Source organism: Galeopterus variegatus, unplaced genomic scaffold, assembly GCF_000696425.1.
Source record: "Galeopterus variegatus unplaced genomic scaffold, G_variegatus-3.0.2 Scaffold3429, whole genome shotgun sequence".
In the NCBI taxonomy this organism is placed as follows: Eukaryota; Metazoa; Chordata; class Mammalia; order Dermoptera; family Cynocephalidae; genus Galeopterus; species Galeopterus variegatus.
Window position 1 is genome coordinate 94,634 of NW_007729540.1, and position 19,690 is coordinate 114,323.

The 19,690-nt window shown below is 39.7% G+C and overlaps 1 protein-coding gene across 1 annotated transcript in view; it reads left to right on the plus strand.

Annotated features, from left to right (window-relative positions):
* LOC103600725 (band 4.1-like protein 4A) overlaps positions 1–19,690 on the plus strand; it is a 124,731-nt gene that overhangs the window by 45,899 nt on the left and 59,142 nt on the right. The window contains exons 9-11 of the mRNA XM_008585048.1: positions 499–590; positions 2,052–2,129; positions 6,936–7,057. Of these exons, the coding sequence (XP_008583270.1) occupies positions 499–590; positions 2,052–2,129; positions 6,936–7,057 (292 nt within the window). The remainder of the gene's footprint in view (positions 1–498; positions 591–2,051; positions 2,130–6,935; positions 7,058–19,690) is intronic.

A 19,690-nucleotide genomic window follows, 5' to 3' on the forward strand; every position in this document is an offset into this window, starting at 1 on the left:
TTTTTTTTTTTTTTTTTGAAAAAAAAAAAAAAAAAAAAAAAAAAAAAAAGGACTTCAGTTATTCCTCTGTACTGACAATTTTGTGTTTATGAGTACAGTTAAGGACTGAATTTACGGGCATCTCCTTTGTTATTGGGAGTTGATTTCCACACAGTGAGTGTTTTTCGTCCATCAGCAGCCATTTATGAGGGAAGATTTTGCAGTACTTCAAAACTGTCGCCTGAGTTATCCATAGTCATGGTGTGATGTAGAAGTAGGTAATAAAGGTGACTGCAGTAAGATTTAAATAGAATTTATATTTTGTAATTTTAGTTACTGGGAGATGATTTTAATGCAACCCTCTAAAGATAGTTACCAAGAAATAATCATTGTTTATGTGTTAGTGATAATCTCTCTGCTTGCTTGAATTTTTGTTACCTAGAGAGGACTGTCATCTGAAGAATGCTATGGTCAGTAATTCGTATTCTCTCTCGCTTTCTCTCTCGCTTTCTCTCTCAGTGCAATGAAACCTCATTCTTTTTTGAAGCTCGAAGTAAAACTGCTTGCAAGCATCTCTGGAAGTGCAGTGTAGAACAACATACATTTTTCAGGTATGCTAATGTGAAAGTTTTGTTCTTTTTTCTAATAAATTAAAGTGGCATTTGTTTTTTATAAGAGGAATTCTGTTTATGAACAGAAATTTAGAAGTTTGTCCTTTTAATTAATTTTTTCAGTTCCTAATTCTCTCAATTGTATTAATTCAAACATATATATACACACATATATACATGTATGTATGTAAATGCATATGTGTAATATACGTGTATGTATTTAAATGAACATGTACACATATACATATAGATATATCTTTTTTGCTCACACTATAAGGAAGCATCTGGAGTAATATATATTTTTTTAAATATTTATGTCAAAAGTGCAGCTTTGGCCAGCACCTGTGTGGTATTGGTAAAAATTAAGTGTTCTGTTGTGGTTGTACTACGTTTGAAATGCCTATTTGCCAACTATGTGGGGATGTAGTAAGGCAGTTGGATGTACAAGTTCACTGGAAAGACCAAGGTTGATGATGTAACTTTGGTAGGTATTTAAGACAGGAGGGGCTGGATGACATCCCTGTGGAAAAAGTAAAGAGAGCAAGAAGCATAAAGCCCTGGACTGAGCTTTGAGGCCCTCCTGCATTTGGAAGAACCAGCTGAGGAGAGCGTGTTGTGTCCTGGGAAGTGAGGGAGGACAGGGTCTTGAAGAACAGGGTGTTGGCAATTGCATGCAGTATTCCTGGGAGGTCAAGTAGAATAAGGACAGAGAATTGACCATTGGATTGTGGGAATAACGTTTTTTGTTTGTTTCATGTCCTTACGTTGTAAAGTTAATACAAAATTTTAGCAGGTAATAAAAAACCAAAAAATAAAGCTTAATTTAGTTGAAACAAGATTGGATTCTTCCCCTTATTTCTATTTGATTTGCATGGAGCAATTTTCCTGGATATCAGTATGACGTTGGAGATGTATTGTAAAATGACTGCTGTCCTTTATACAGTTTTGTATTAGGGGAGGGATGTGGCCCAGAAAGCCTTAGGCATTGCGTACAGCTCAGTATGGCTGGGCCAAGGAGCTCCCCATGGTGGTGTCTATTGAAAATAGGAGGTACTGGAATAGATTGTATAAATAAGAGTGAGCCACCACATTCGATATGATTAACTGCCATGAAAACCTTGACATGAATAAATCAATACAGTGACAAAATTCTCAAGATAATTTAAGCAGAGAAAGTAAGTTGAATCACAACTAAAGCTTCCTAGGGCAATTATGTATATGATAGTCTTCAGAAAGTATGAGTATTTGGTATTATATGTATATAAAATCCTAGGGTGTGGTTGTGTTTCAAATTAGCTTAAAATAGCTGATTACTATTTCCTGCCAATATGTAGATTAAATAAAATACTTTGACTAGCTCTGTTCAAGTGTTGCAGTGTTAATATTTTTTACATAGCTTTATGTTCAAATGTTGTGTATTTGTGTTTATGAGTCTTTAATTTTCTTTTAAATATTAATTAGAATGCCAGAAAATGAGTCAAATTCATTGTCAAGAAAACTCAGCAAGTTTGGATCCATAAGTTACAAGCACCGATATAGGTAAATGTCATTTTTTACTTGGGGTGTGTGTGTGTAAATATATATTTAATTCAGCTATCCACATACATGTAAAACGAAGTCTGTGATTTAATATTTTTCTTTTCTTCTTACACAGTGCCAATGTGTTTTGTAAGCCTAACAGTTTATTAAAACTTTCTTTCTTGACAAAAATGATTTTCCAGATCTAATTATATTTAATGTCTGCATTAGCTTTGTTAAGTTTAAGGCTTTTAGAACGCAGTAGAATATATTATCTTCGGAAACTCATTTTGATACAATTATTGCTTATTTCTAATTATGTTCTGTGATTACAAAACAAGATATTCTGAACAGTAGCTGATTGATTGATCTTAGAACATTCAATTGATCTCCTGTTGTAACACAGTGGATACTTTATATTGTGTACCACACCATGTTTTCTCTGCACCATAAAGTCTGTATATAGTAGTGATAGCAAAGATAGCTCAACTTTATTGAGCAGTTACTAAGTGCCGTGTATTGTGCTAAATGCTTTCCATTTATTGCTTCATTTAATCATCAGTCTTCTGTAATATTATGTCTATTACCAAATGAGAAAACTAAGGTTCAGAAGGCCAGGCCATTTCTCAAGGTAGCCCAGCTAGGAAGAAGTGAAGTGGGATCCATATCCTGATGGTCTAATCTGTAATATTATGTCTATTACCAAATGAGAAAACTAAGGTTCAGAAGGCCAAGCCATTTCTCAAGGTAGCCCAGCTAGGAAGAAGTGAAGTGGGATCCATATCCTGATGGTCTAACTTCAGAGCCCATGACTTGAACCTTCAGGCAGACTATTAGCCTGTTGCGGAAAAAGCCTGATCACCGTGCAGGTCGGCAGGTGCTTGTGTCTTTTTCTAATACCAGCATTAAACATGGGAGTCAATTCTATATTTTGAAAAAATTGTTATGTTTCAATTTAATCTGTTCAGTGGAGAGCCTGTGTTGTACAAGGCATGGTATTTAGGTGCGAAGAATCAGATCTAACCTCCTCTGCCTTCAAAGAGCTGCAGTATTATTCAGTCAGTGAGGTAGGTCCCCAGGCCTTATAAAACCGAAGCAGGGTGCAGAAATGCCACCCAGGAGATGGGACACTGTCCTATCAGTTCCATTGTAGACATCACCGAATGAAGTACTTCCCTAAGAGACTTAAAAATAAAGCCCAGTCAAGTGTTTGTAGGACAATAGTATGCCAGATTTTAATTCCTTTCTTTTATAACCCACTTTTTGGGTCTTGAATTTGAGACCAAAGATAATCAAGAAAAGAGTGATTCATATTAAATTTTCAGCGCATTTGTCTTTACCTATTATTCACTTGGATATTTGCTCATTTGATGACTAAATAGAAAATTAAGTGTTATTTTATTATAGATATTCTTGCTATTTATATAATTATCTAAAATGTAACCCTTAGGCTATCAAGGTTCTTCTGTAGATGGTGATATAATTGTGAGGAATTTAAGGAAAGATTATTTACTTTTATATTGAGAAGAACAGCTGATAGCTAGTATTTGGGCTATTCTTTCAGTTGTGGCATAAAACATTGCCACAGTGATAGAGAGAATGTAAATCTATCTCCATGTCATTGAAATGTAGCTAGTGGAAAGGCATCTGTCTTAATGTTCAAACTATTAGAATTGTTTGAAAAAACAATTTATGCTGTTTAACATAGCTGTAGTTGGCTTCCACAAATTTAGCTGTACCTGATTTCCCAAATTTATTGAAAAGCAAATGTTGTGGCTACTGGGAATTATTATTAGAAAGTTATTGGATTTTGCTTATTAAATATTTTTTCCAAGAAGGTAATTAAAAGTAACCTTTATAGAATTGGAGGCTCTGCTAAGTCTCTTCGAATTTCATTGCTGATGTTAACTGTCTAGTAAGTCTTAATGAAACCTAAGTCTACATGTCTGTGTATAGAAACACTAATCTTATACCACCCTCAGAAGAAAGATGTTTCATCCCACTACCCAGAGCTTAGGCAGGGACAGATCTCTCATTGTTGGGTGGTTGTTAACACATATTTGTCAAAAGAGGACAAACAACCAGCCTTTAACCAGCATCATATGCTTTGCCCTTTCTTGAGACACTCTGGAGAATGTCCTGGAGTGAAAGCAGAGCTCTGGGAACAAGACAGCCCCCTCCTGCACCCTGCACCCTGCAGGCTTTTATAGCATGGGGGCTAAAGAACAGCATAACAAGTGGCTGCAGTGTGAGAATGTGGGTGTCAGGTGTGTGTTTGTACAATGGTGTATGTGTTGGTAGTGGTGTGTGTGTCTCTGTGCATTTTAGGGCTTGCAAAATGCCATGGAGATTTTTACACTTTTTGGGAAAATTAGTCATTACTCAAGAAAGCAAAAAACAGACTTTTTAGTGATATGGGACAAATTTCAAATTTAAATTTGTGGGGAAAGCCTGAGCTGAAATCTGACATTCTAAAATTCTTTGGTTATTGTTTAATTGTCAGAGATCAGTAATCTGAAATAGAGATCGATTAAATCTTTGGTTGATTAAATATTTTGTTACCCATTGGTATCTCCTTCTCTGGGCCCCTTAAAAATTAACCTTGCCTTTACCCATAATTAAGTTTGTAGGGGACTCTTAGTTTTGATGAATGAATGAGTTGTGTAGAATTTATACTCAATGAGAACAAGGCCTGAGAAACCCCATGGGCACACAGATGTCCTGCTTGTAGGACTCAATCACAGGAGCTCTCCTGGCATTTCACATTTCCTGAAGCATGTAAGAGAGTCCTCTTTTGTGTCAGGTGCTTTCACGTATGCTACTTAATCCCTGTTTATACAGAGAAGAAATTGGAGCCTCCAAAAGTAAAGTAATTGGACTAAGACCCTTTAACCAGTAAGTGGCAAAGCTGGGATTTGAACCTGGGTATCTCTCGTCTTGTTCTTTTCTCTCCCACTCACATTGAGGCTGAAGGGCTGCTGGCAGTGCCACTGAACATAAAAGGAGGTGTGTGCCAGAGTGTGAGGAGGCGGAGATGTGGGTGATGATGGAAATAAAGCTCTGTCCTGTTATATCAGAGAGCTACATTCTACTGTAAATCTCTATACTTAATCACTTTCTGCTACAAGGAATTAGTAAGAACACTACACAAGAGTATTTCTGCTAGGAAATAATAAGAACAAGTAGAAACCAAATGGATAAGTGTTTCTGTCCCTTGTTCTTACACCAGCAGGCTGTGCTATACTGACTGTCCGGAGGTTAGAAAGCTTGTACTAGTCCTGGATCCTGTACAGCCTGTGACAGATCAGTTTATGTTTCTGGACCATAGAAGTTAATCTTGTGATATGATTTTTTTGTTTCTCCTTTGCTCCTGAGAGAGAAACCATGAGGAAAGATTGAATAATAAAGTAAAATCTCATTATAAAATGCCTCAGTGGTCCGCATATTGGGATATAGTATTTAGGGCAAATATTCTTTCCTCTATGCAATGAATTAAACAGTGCCCAAGTTGTTCTGATAACAGAGAAAGTGTGTTGTAAGTAGGTCTTACCCTCATACTCAGAACCATTTATAGTAATGGAATTTTACTCTGTGTATGGAATTTTTTTAGCTTTTCAGAAATTTGTGTTACCTTTTGTACCTTTTAAACAAGTCGTTAAATTTCAAATGAAAGAAAACCTGGCACATTTTCCTTCCCTCCTCAATCCTCATGAACTATTGAACATGAAGTACACTCATAGATGAGACCTGTCATCCCGTGGTAGCTCATACCAAGTGGTGTCCCCAGTTAGCCTCATGAGTCATTTATTATGAGTGTTGTGGGCTTCATTTCTAATAAAGATGGATGTGGGTAGTGAGGAGGGGAAACTTGCACAGAAGCATGTATGAAATAAATTTTACATTGTAGGCCTCGTTTAATCTCTTTTGGGGAAACATTGGCCAATATTTATCCTGTAAATATAGGAATAAATACAATTTGGGACCATTAAAAGGCTTTTATTTCCTCCTGTAGGTGGCTCCACTTGTGGTAAATCAAACTAGACATATAGAAATTCATTTTTTCCTGTATCTAAATGATATTTTCTGTGTGAAAGCCAGGGTCATTCACTGGTTCAAATTCAGCAATATGGAATAAATTTTTAGTAAGGTGAATGTTCACTGAAACCCAGCAAATGAAATTACATGATTCCTGGGGAAAATTACTTGAGGCTAGGCCAGCGCCAAAAAAATCTTGCTCTCTTGAATCCTCATGGAATTTTTGGAGAAGAAGCACTTTGCATGGGGCTTGAAGATTTTCAGTCTCCCTGGGCACTTGGTCTGGCACAGGCAAGGTGGGCATCATAAGTAGCTGATAGCACCATGGCAGTGTTCAGAATAAAATCAAACTGGGTGGTCCTGTGGGGAATGCTGTACACCTTGCCGTGTAAATACAACATGGTCATGTGGAATCACTGCTCTTGCATAAGTTAGCTCAAACATAATTTCTTCATCTTTTGGGTGTAGAGCTCAAAGACCATCAGCACTCTTGAGGTCCAGCCCATCATTCTACTTAAATCCAAATCTGTCTCCTCCTTTAATAAACTCTTCCTGCTTCTCCCTCTGAAAGATCCTCTTTCTGTCTAACATATATCCCTCCTAGAATTTAATACTATTTCTTTGGTCAATATTGCAATGAGAACCAGTTAAAACAACCCTGTATGCTTATGGCCAGTTGAGTCTGTATATTTTTTCTTCTCTCTGTACTTTGCAGATATTCTGAATGAGCCATCGTTTAATTTTGTGGTTGTGTGGTTTTACCTTTGCTAATCAAAATGTTGCATTTTCAAGTGGCAGGACAGCTTTGCAAATGAGCCGAGATCTTTCTATCCAACTTCCCCGGCCTGATCAGAATGTGGCAAGAAGTCGAAGCAAGACTTACCCTAAGAGAGTAGCACAAACACAGCCAGCTGGTAAGTCATGGTGTGCCCAAGTCATCCATGTAACCTTGCGCTTTGTTTTAGGTTGGTGGTATAAGATATGCTCTAGTGATGACCATGGCCCTGTAGTCTTTTTATGGCTAATACTAGAAATTTTAGTTTGACCCTGAAAATTTCTGAGCAATCAGTAATTATTAATAAGTAGACAAGTAGTCAACTTGAATCACCATGACCTGCTTAATGACTATACTTTCTTTTTGAAGGTGTTTTATTTTAAATAAAATCTCAACTGAGTCATTTCTTAGTTTAGTGTATCTGAGATTGAAATTAAAACAAACTCTTAGCAAAAGTTAAAAAAAAAATGGAGCACTGTTGATATAACTTTAATTTGTATAGAATCCCATTGGCTCTTCTGTTATTGTTGGTCTTTGTAATGAAACATAATATACATATAGAAAGTATGTAAAATACACACACGTATGGTCTCGTGGAGCACTGTTGATATAACTTTAATTTGTATAGAATCCCATTGGCTCTTCTGTTATTGTTGGTCTTTCCTTTGTAATGAAACATAATATACATATAGAAAGTATGTAAAATACACACACGTATGGTCTCGTGTGTGTGTGTGTGTGTGTAAATGAAGTTGACCACAGCCAGCATCCCCCAAAGTCCCCCAGGGGCATTGCCCTGATCACATTCTCACCATCTCATCCCCCCAATCAGAGGAAACCCCTATCTGACTTTGCAATAATTATTTCCTACTTTTGATTATAATTTTACTACTTATGTAGCCTTCCCTGAAGAAATTAGTTTATTTTGCTTGTTTTTAACATTAAATGATTGAATCATGGTGTCTTGTTTCATGTCTTGGTTCTTCTTATCAATATTGTGTGCAGCGTGTGCTAAAGTGCATTCATTTTTCTTGCTGTGAGTATTCTAGTGTTTGACATTTATCTATTGATGGACATTTGGGTTATTCAAGTTTTTTGTTTTTAGTGCAGATTGTATTTTTTTATCTAGCCATCTAAACCTAATCAGTCAGTTGTAATCCCTTTTCAATGCTCAAAGCTCACAGAATTTTACTGTAAAGTGATATTGCTGACTTTGGTTTGTGGTTTGCTTATAGATCACCCCTGTCTAACACTCTCCACAGCTCTTTCACATATATTATCTCATTTGAGCCTCACAATAGGACCCTGTGAGGTGCGGTAAGGCAAAGAGTATGTTCCCATTTTACAGATGAGGAAGACATGGTCCTAGAAGCTATACAGAGGTGGGGCTGGTACAGGAGCCCAGATATCTTAGGTCTTCCTGCCATATTGTATGAAGTGAATGGATTTAATAACAAAAATTAACATCTGTACATTGTGTGAAAATTGACATAGCATTTATGACATCCATTGTTTCATTTAAAGTGTGTGTTTGAGTCAGATTAAATTGGACTAGAGGTCCCTTCTTCTCATTGGTCTAGGAGGAAGTGAAATTCTTTCTGATGGTTCTACAGTGGCAAAAATAAAACATGATTTAAATTTGCAGTAACTTAACTTTGCCACAAGAGTATTATTGTTACCCCCATTTGGCTGGTGAGGAAACTAACTTTGAAAAGGCAGTTTGGCCAAGATTCCTGCGGAGCAGGTTCACTGTGCACTGATACCATCTTGTCTGAGTCTGGTGAGACAGAACACTGTAATGTGCTCTGCGGACCCAGACATGACCGTCCCCTTGACAGTGCGATCGTCCTTGGTGGGGAAGGACCACTGAGCAAATGTTACAGTGTTAAGAGTTGCTGTCATGCACTAATGGAAGACGTTGTGGTGCAGGGATGAATTTTTTTCCATTTTCTAAATGTTATATTTTCTTGTTCCTTTAATTCAAATGTACTCTGCATTGAGCCTCAATTCAACCTGGCTGGTGGAAAGCCAGTCTGAGTCAGTCCCCACTCCTCGGGCCCTGGTGGTAGAATATTTGAAGAGAGCCTTCTAGTCTTCACCTACATCAGTCATGCTATGCTTTTTGTGTGCTACTCCTTGTTCAAGCCCACCAGGCCCCATGAAGGTGGGCAGTTCTGCATGAAGCTGGTCTGGGGTGTTTGTGAGATGGGGAGGGGTCTTTGATGAAGCTGGAGCCTCCTGCACCTGGGGTTTGCCTTCCTAGAGAGACTGGCTGTCAAGCCTGCCCTGTCCCTCTTCCTCCCACACACTGGGTTCCAGAGCAGCCCCTCACTCAGAAGCTCCCTGAGACCTGTTCTTGGGTAGCGTGGCAGGCAAGGAACAGTAGCTCTCATTTTTTGAAATTCTTTTGTACTGGCCAAAGGGAAACAAAAGTGTTACCTTACTGAATTACCCTGCCACAGTTACTTAAATTTTTATTTAAAAGTTTTGACAGTTAAAATGGTAGAAAGCCGATTTTCCAAACATAGAAAAAGTGTATTAGATTGCATTATATTGGGAAGTAATGGAGTTACAGTTTAAATAAGAAAATAGATTTTTAAAAAATTCTAATAGGGCCAGCTATTAATTTTCATAGACTGAATTCTTTTGGCATTCACTCTAAAATAATATTTTAGAACTACAGTTTTTGGAATCATCAGCATAAATTCTCACCTCTCATTTAACATTTATAAATAATAAAAAAAAACCCAGGTTGTGTTAGAAAGAAAATTGTTACTTTTTGATTGTATAATTATAGTACATGACTTGTTACTTTAGAAGATATTCTTTTATTTCTTCTAAAGTTAGAGTAATTCAATCACAATGGATGACTATTCCCCTTAACCTGCATCCCAATTCTCTGAAAGTTTAAAAAGCCTTTTACTCATCTCTTGATCAAGAGTAATAAATGCCTGGTAGCTAAGAAGCCATTGTGTTTAGAATCTGCCCAGTTCAGGCTTTGGCACTTCAATGAGGAAGTACATTCCAGGGCCAAAGCCCTGCACCCGGCAGCATGCTGCCCCACCCAGAGAAGTCAGCGCCAGGGCAGGCAGCCAGAGCATTCCTGGGAATCAGAACTGCCTGGTGGAGCTTGGGGAAAAGCAGGAAGAGAGATGGCAGGAGGGAAGAGTGCAAATTTGTACAGCCCTTTCTCTGACAAGGTCTTGGCAGCTCACACAGGTGGGTTCTTGTCTGAAGAGAGTCTCTGCCATAAGTAGGAAATCAAGACATTAGCTGTAAGAACAGTAATGGGTGAAGCCATTTGCAGTGGATTAATAATGCTGTGATTATGTGATGCTGCATTTTAGGTTCCTAAAACAATACCCCTAATGAACACAGAAATAAGTAAATAGTTGCAGCACAATGTTTGGGCTATTGAAAAGCAAGGTAGACTGACATTTTGGCATTCCCATTCTGGCTCTGTAGAAGGGACCATGAACACAATGCCTGAGGGAGGTTGTCGTGGAAATGATTTCTGAGTGAGGATGGTTTGTGACCAGTGTGCAAGCAGACAGCTATTGCTGGGGCCCAGCCACTTGTTTATGTGCAGGAGAGTGGACCCAGTATTGACAAATCTTCCATTGTTTCAAGAGAAGTACAAAATCTGGATATTTATGTGAACTTTCCAGAATTTAAAATATTGGCAGTTAATTTTATGTAAACCTCTACGTGCTAAATTAAACATTTCTGAGGGACAGATTTGGCTCAAGGGTTGCCTCTTTGGAATCTTTGATTGACAGAGCCGGTGCAAATGGCCGATCTACTATGTGGCAGAGAGATGCTTCCACTTGCCCTGGTGCTCACAGTGGATTCTCCAGCATCCCTGTGAGCATCACTACATTCGATTCAAACACTCCATCACTCCCAGAGTGAGTGCTTTGTAGTTAGTAGGTCAGTCGGCCAACTCCAGGGGATGATGGTGCCACACAGCTCTGGACCCCATAGTGAATGATTCACCTGGGGGTGGTAGGTGGCCAGCATCTGTTGAGGTAGGTGTGGCCAAAGCAGGAGAGACAGAAATGCTTTGATATAGTGAAGTGCAATTTCACTTGATACAGCGTAGCTTTGTGCTGCTGTGAAATAGTCATGTCAAGGAAAAAGGTAATAATTTGAGGTTCCTGTCAAGATGGTGGAATTGATTGTCCCCAGTGTCACTCTCTCCCAGAGATCAACCAATATACAACTATAAAGATGTAACATCAGCCAAGCTGGGAACGCTGAAGCTCAGGAGAAGAGGAGGAGAGACCTACGGAGTTCATGAAGGGGGAGAAACCACGATGAGAGAAAGAAAAAACTGCTCTGAGTGTCTTGGGCTGCAGCAGCTTTAAGGCTCAAGCTGCTGAGCGCTTAGAGCAGGAGCCAGCAGAAGCTGCAGCTGTGCCCATCGGATGGAGTTACTTGGAAGCGGCAGGGGAGAAGAGGGCCTTGGTGGCCTCCAGGACAGCAAGACCACTAGTAAGGTTCTCATGGACCCACACAGGAGCAAGGAGTCACGACAACTGAAAAAAGGAGCCACTCAGAGGCCAGTGAGTCATCGCAAGGGACTGGCACAGGAGTGTTTGGAGCATGGGCTGTCGGGGAGATGGGCCCACCAGGAGAACACTGGGACACAGCAAGGACAGCCAACCCTCCCCCTGCATCAGCTCAGGACCACTCAGAGGAGACTGGTCAGGAATGCAGAATTGCATGGGGTGCAGTTTGATGGAAAGACTCAGGCTCAGATCAGAGTTTCTACACAACACAGATCTACCAGGTCTCTGGAGAGCCAGAAGTACCTATAAGATCAACCATTAAACCCTGAGCTGCACAAAAACCTTCCCTAGGGAAACAGCAGCAAAGCAGCAATCTACCTCAACCACACAGCTCAAGTACTGGCTCCCACAGGAAGTTCCCCGTTTTAGAAGTAAGCAAAGGACAAAAAATTAGTTCTGGGGCAGGTATACCACCCGTGCCTCAGGGCTACCCAGGATCCTGGGGAATGCATCTGGAGACCAGACCCCCCCTCCCACAACCAGGCACACCATGCCAGTGCCTTGGTGCCTGCCCAGGGACCCGAGGATTGGAGCTGGGGACTGGACCACCCTCCCACAACCTGGCACATCGCGCCAGTGCTTCAGGGCCTGCCCGGTGACTTGAGGTATGGAGCTGTGTGGACCAGACCCTCTCCACAACCAGCCACGTGGTCAGCAGCACCAAGAAGCATGCCAAAAACATCACCTCTGTGTGGGTGGCCCACTACAGCTACCACAATAGCCATGGCTGCCGCAAAAGTGGCTAGATGCCACAACTACCATGCAGATGGTCAACCAGCCACTGGAGTGCATTGACACAAGGAGAGTCACTAGCAGAGATAAAGAAGAGGATGTTTCTCTCCACAAAGCCGATTTCACAGTGACAGAAAAAGCATGTGCTCTATGATAATATTGGGGGATGTGATCACACCTCTCAGCATTGGACTGATCATCTAGGCAACGAAGCAACAGAGTAACCATTATTCTTTCAGAAGGAGAGAAGAAATCTAGGGTAATTAGAGGGAGGAGGGGGGAGGGAGACGGGGATGGGGAGAGATTGGGTAGGGGGGATAAAGAATAATTACAATTTGTAGCAATATATATGCTAGTAATATTGATTTGATCAACACATCTCAATGTTGAACCCCTGAAATATGCATAATCAATTTTGATTCAATAAAAATAAAAAAAAAGAAAAGTAATAATTTATCAAGCAGTTCCTCTGATTGGCACATTGTGTCAGATGCAAGAGTCAGCAGAAGCCCAACCTGACTTGTGGCAATCAAATCTTTTTTTTTTTTAAAAGGTAGGAGAAAGGCAAGCTATTTGAATAGGCTCTGGCATGGTAGACCAAGGCAGTGTGATCTAGTGATAGTACATGGTAGTCCCTGTACTAAAGATGTAATATTATAAAGTCACTTAACCAGATGGAGCCTTGATTTCTTCATCTGTCAATTGGGAATATTACCCCCTGCCTTATGAGTTGTTGTCATGGGAATGGTGTCTGAAGTGGGCTGAGCATCATGTCTGAATACTTGTAGGAGTTTGATATAGTTTCCTTCTATACGCAGTTTTCCTTCTATATACAATCTGTAAACCCACCTGTCAGTGTTTGAATTATACTCATATTTGCCATGATAGCATCAACTTCATATACAAAGTATTTGATAATTATGCTGAGGAGCTGTGGGCTTTTGAGAGCAAGGGGTGGGGGAAAATCCACTCAGTTACAGTGAATAGGGCTTGGGAAGGAAATTGGACATCCTCACTTGGTTTAGAAGATTGAATATATTAGAGTGTGAAGGAAGTGGGCAAGTCAGAGCCTACTCTGTAGGTGTCTTCTGCTCTGCTGCCTTTGGGTCTTGGTACCAGGGTAGCCTTTGGGAGGTGGTATTATAAGCATGGAGTTAGAGCTCTCCTCCTTCCTGTGTTCCTACTTTTCAGAGTAGCCTTAGTCCAAGCCATTTTTTTTTTATTGCAGCATGCAAACACATAACCTAACATTTACCATCTTAACTATTTTAAGTGTAACTTTATTAGTGTTAAATATATTCACAATGTTGTATAAGAGATCTCTAGAACTTTCTCATCTTGTAACACTGAAACACTATACCCACTAAACACTAAATCCCCCTGCCACCAGCCTTTGGTAACCACCGTTCTGCTTTTTGTTTCTATGATTTTGACTACTTCAGATAGTTCATATAAGTGAAATCATACAGTATTTGTTTAAGCTGTTTTTCTTTTTTTTTTATTGAAACATAATTGATTATACGTATTTGTGGAGTACAGAGTTGAATATCAATACCTGTGTACAACATGTGATGATCAAGCCAGGACAATTAGCATATTCATCATTAGAAAATGTAATTATTTCTTTGTGTTGAGGACATTTGATTTCCTCTCTTCTAGTAATTTGATGACATGCAGGAAATTATTGTTAATTATAGATGCCTAGCTCAACTGTGCATCAATTTGAACTTATTTTTCCTAACTGACAGTTTTGTATCCGTTAACCCATTTCTTGGTGTTACCCCTCCCCTTTCTCAACTGTAGAAAACACAGTTTTGTTCTCTCCTGAAAGATCAATGTAGTATTATGATCTTCCTTCCTCCCTCCATCCCATGAATGAGAACATGTGGTATTTATCTCTCTTTGCCTGGCTTATTTCACTTAATGTAATTTTCTTCAAGCTCATCCATGCTGCTGCGAATGACAGAATTTCATTCTTTTTTATTCTTTATTAGTATTCCATTATGTATATATACCACATTTACCTTATTCAGTCATCCATTGATGAACATTTAGGTTGGTTCCAACTCTTGGCTATTGTAAATAGAGCTGTGATAAACATGGGAGTGCAGGTATCCCTTCGACAAGATGATTTCCATTCCTTTGGGTATATACCCAGTAGTGGGATTGCTGGATCATATGGCAGTTCTATCTGTAGTTGTTAGAGGAACCTCCATACCATTTTCCATATGGCTGCACCAATTTACAATCCCACCAACAGTGTAGAAGAGTTCACCTTTCTCTGCATCCTCACCAGCATTTGTTATTCTCTGTCTTTTTGATAATAGCCAGTTTAACTGGGGTGGGATGATATCTCAATGTGGTTTTGATTTGCATTTCCTGAATGCTGAGTGATGCTGAGCATTTTTTCATATGTCTGTTGGCCATTCATTTATCTTCCTTTGAGAAATGCCTATTCAGCCGCTTTGCTCATTTTTTGATTGGGTTACTTTTTTTTTTTACTGTTAAGTTATTCAAGTTCCTTATATATCCTGGATATTAATCCCTTGTTGGATGCATACTTTGCAAATATTTTCTCCCATTCTGTAGTTTGTCTTTTTTCTTTGTTGTTTCTTTTGCTGTTAAGAAACTTTTCATATAATTCCATTTGTTTATTTTTTCTTTTGTTTCTTTTGCTTTTGAGGTCTTATTCATAAAGTCTTTGCCTACTTCTACATCCTGAAGTGTTTCCCGTGTTCTGTTCTAGGAGTTTTATAATTTTAGGTCTTATATTTAAGTCTTTAATCCATTTTGAGTTGATTTTGGTATATGATGAGAGGTACAGTTCTAGTTTCATTCTTCTACATACGGATGTCCAATTTTCCCAGCTCCATTTATTGAAGAGGCAGTCTTTTCCTCAATGTATGTTCTTGACGTTTTTGTCAAAGATCAATTGGCTTAAGTATGTGGATTCATTTCTGGGTTCTCTTATTCTGTTCCATTGGCCTGTGCGTCTGTTTTTATGCCAGTCCCATGCTGTTTTGATTTCTATATATGCTGTTTTTCTTCTCTTATTTTTTTTATACCAATGTCACCACCCTCCTTCCTCCCCACTCCAGATGCTCCCTGCTCTCCAGCCCCCTCCAGACCTTCTGTGACTATCAATTGGAAACAAACTTCTTACAGTGCATTCATAACAGTGATGAGATTGCATGTAGTTTTAAAGTTCACATAGTTAATCATTCCATCTTCTATGTAAGGTGGTTTTCTCTATTTGAAGTAATTAGTTGCTAGGCCTACCTGAGCACATTTTTCATGTCAAGCAGACAATGGAAACAGAGAAGACAAAGAAAGGGCAAAGCTGAAAGGGCTCAGAGAGTGGAAGCAGAAGCACAGAAGCGGGGGTTTGGATGAGAGATTTCACAAGTAAGCCCAACCTGTGAGTTGGTCCAGAAAGTTATTAGGTCTACAACTCCACCTGTACAATATGAACAGACCCGTTGCTGTGTTGTTTGTCACCACAGTGACTGGAAACTACCTAAATTTTTATTAGTAGAAAACTGGCCTAATAAAATAATGTATGCACAACCCACCCCAATCCCCCTGCATGAAATGCCATGTCTCTGTTAAAAGAAAGCTGAGCGGAATTTGAACTTGTGTCTGTCTGATTCCATAGTCCCACAGTATCTGCCATGAAAGGCCAGGCCCATGAGGAGCACACCCAGGGAGAGGAATGTTAATAACTAGCGATCATGGAGCATCAATGCGTGCCTGTATGTTCTAGATATTCTAAAGATAGTGTCTCACTAATTGCTTTCAGAAGATGCTATGACTCTCAATGTTTAAAGAAATAGAAGGCAGAGGCTGAGACTTGTCCAGGGCCCCAAAGATGGGGTTTAAACCCAGGTCAGTTAGAGTTCACAATGTAGAGAGGAAAAACTAAAAAAGAATGTGATTAATTTGAATGTGCTGATATGGAATGATCTCCAGGATATAGTATAAGCAAGGAGGGGGGTGGGGGCAGGGGACGCAGGGGTCTTAGTGGTGTATAATGTGCTCCCATTTTATGAAAAGACAGAAATCAAAGGTAGGGGGATTGTGCATACATGTATACTTGCAGGTGGGATACATTATAAACTAGTGATAGTAGTGACCTTTGGGAAGGGTTTCTGAGAGAATAGGGATTGGGACTGAGAGAGATTTATTTTCATTTGATTTTTACCATGTTGTAATTTTAAAAAGCCCTACAGATAATTGTCATGAATTCATTAAGTTCACAAAATGGTTTCAAATGAACATTCAAGTCTTCAATAGAGATGTTCTCAAAAAGCTCAGAGCTGAGAACAGTGATGTCATAACAGGTAGTGTGCAATGTGATTTACAGAAAAAGCAATGGGATGTTGAGGGAGGGACCAATCATACAAAATCCAAATGTTAGGAATATCTCCTGGTATGTAACAGATATAACCCAAGTCTTCAAGGAGAGGGGCGTAAGACATATTCATATCTGTACATTTTAATCCAAGGTTAAATTACAGAGGATCGTGTAGGTCTTCCAGTCAGAGCATGCTTTGTTTCAAAGGAGGAAGCCTCATGGTACAACTCAGAGTTATTAGATGAAGTAGAGGACAGTCACTTTGTTGCATAGATAAGGACACCGAGGCCCAAAGAGGTGAAGTGATTTGCAAGTGTAGCACGTTTCAGAACTTGGAGGGTATCTGGATGAGAATTACTGGGCGTTGAGGAGTGTTTGGAAACAGTGGGGGTAAAGAGAAAAAGCCAGTGACATTCTGCTCTCACATCTGTTGGTCTCTGGTGGGTATTGTGAAGTTTGTTTTTGTTTATCTCCTCTGGATCAGCTGAGGACAGGGGAAGGTAGAAATTAGTACAAACTCTCACACAAGAGAATTAAAACAAAGTATTCTGACCAAGATTTGTTACATGGGTGGTTATGGAGACAAGTTCTAGAAGCTTTAACACAGTGTTACCTTCGTTTTGAAGAGAGCATGACTGTGGATCTCTTTTTTCAAGGTGACAAATAGAAATCAGAATTAGATCATCAACTGAGATAGGGTCTAAATCTGTGATCCCACTTTGTCTTTACACCAACCGTATGAACCTCTGCTCTGAGGGAGACTTGGATTGCCTCCTGACTGAGCATTTAAGCCTTTGCATTGAGAGGTCATGCAGTACAGTGAGTGAAGAAAAAAGGTGTACAGTTGTATCTGATTTGAGTAAACCTGAATTCCTGTTCTAACTTGACTGTGCATTTAAGCCTTTGCATTGAGAGGTCATGCAGTACAGTGAGTGAAGAAAAAGGTGTACAGTTGTATCTGATTTGAGTAAACCTGAATTCCTGTTCTAACTTGACTGTGACATGTAACACATCACTCAACATTCTGAGCTTTCATTCCATTATCCACACAATAAAGGATCGGGTACATAAACTTTAAAGATCCTGCTGTTTCTTAAAATTCTCTTATTCTCTCTGGTTTACCTGCCACAGCGTAGGAAGGACCAAATATGAAAAAAGATAGAAAGGAATATGAGAAAGCTTTTGTTTTTTCTTAAAGTAGGTTTTTACCACTTCAGAAGTCTCACAGACTTGTGAAAAATTTCCCAGATTACAAGATATGTTTTTGTCGTTGGGCATGTACATTATTTTTGTATTCGGAAAACCTTTTAGCTGATTCTTTATAAAATCTTAAAGTTCAAGTGAAACTCCTGGTGACAAGTTAAATAAAATGAATTGTAACAACCTTTGTCTAATATAGTCTTTAAGTTATTCTTTTAGTTCAAATTGTCCAGATGGATCTGAGTTTTTACTTCTTTGGTTCAAAGTTAGTGCTGTCTTGCTGGGTAAAAGTAAAAGAGACATCCTTTCTAGGAAGGTTTTGCACAGCTTTGTCTCTGCCTGTGACTTCTGTGTGATCATAACCATAGACTAGTCCTTTCTTGAACCTGCTTGTACCTTTGGAAATCAGCAGTGGGAACTGTCTCCACCTTGGCAGCTGTTTGTTGTTGTAGTTCTTGATTTTACTAATCAGTTAGGCAGATTTCCCTGTTTTCTCACCTCTCTTTCTCTTTCACAGGCAGGGCTTGGAGGGTGTGCCTGTCAGCTGTTTGAGATTCTGTGGCAGGGATAGCTATTCCTGAGTGGATGGCGGATGCCACTCCTTTGTTTTGCTATCAGATTCAGGATGCACTGCAGTGGTTTCTTGCCAGTATTTTCTTCAGCCTTTCAGAAATTTGGCATTGATTCCTATGGATCTACCTATATTCCTTCTTGGTATCCATATGAAAAATGTCTGCGGTTCCCAGTGTTCAGGGTTATTTTGGAAGGTGTAGGGAGAGGAGTGAGGCAAGGGAGAAAGGAACTACTTTTGATGTGGAGCGGGTGCCCTGCTTGGCACTTTGAACATTACACTGGGCTCATTTTAGGACCAGGAGTCAGGAAGGGGTGGAGGGACAGCCCTCTGTAACAATGGTCATGCCCCTCCCTTCTTTCCTGGGATGAGAACGTGGTGTCTGAGGAAACCGCCCAGGTTCCTTCTCTGGAGAAGCTGAATTGGAACCCAGAAGATGAATCACTTAGCTGGGGGTAGCTGAGCCTTTTGGGGCTGCTGTTATAGGCCAGGTACACCCCTGAACAGAGCAGCTGATTTGCAGAGAAAGAATGGAGTTGACTCACTGTGAGAAACACAGAGGGGACCATGCAGCTTTGGGAAGAGAGAGGGATGGAGACTTAGTAGCTATGAATTCCAGTCTGTGGGATACTGCCTGTTTTTACCATGAATCCCTTTCTAGTTTGAGCTGGTTTCCTTGCACCAAAACAGTGGGTAACGTTACTGAATATAATCCTTTTAATGTCCCATGGAGGAAAGAGGGTGGTATTCTCATTTTACTGATGAGGAAACTGAAGCTCAGAAATGCTAAGTATTTGTTCAAGTTTACACAGATAGTAAGAGCAGAGCGAGGATTTGAACCTGTCTTCGGAATAATAAGGTACCTGCTTGGAAAAGAAACAGAAAATAAAAAAGGTGAAAGGTCTAAGGTAGAGTGATTTGAGTTTTTCCCCCAGTATGTGATTTCTTTACTTCAGTAGATCTAACTTGTTTCAGTAGATATTCTTGAGAAGACAGTACATTTTGCTGTGCTCATTTATAAAGGAGCAGTAAGGGGCCGAGCCCGTGGTGCACTCAGGAGAATGCCGTGCTGGGAGCGCAGCAGCGCTCCCGCCGCAGGTTCAGATCCTATATAGGGATGACTGGTGCACTCACAGTGCTCACTGGCTGAGCGCGGTGCGGCCGGTCTCAAAAAGGACCAAAAAAAAAAAAAAAAAAGGAGCGGAAAGTTAGCTTTTATATCAAGCCATTATTTAAAGACAATGTTTAGGTAAGGAGATTTTACCTATCACAGAAGGAAAGGCACTAAAAGTGTTAATTGCAAGGTGAATTGGGTAGATCATACAGTCAGGTGTGTGTTCAAGT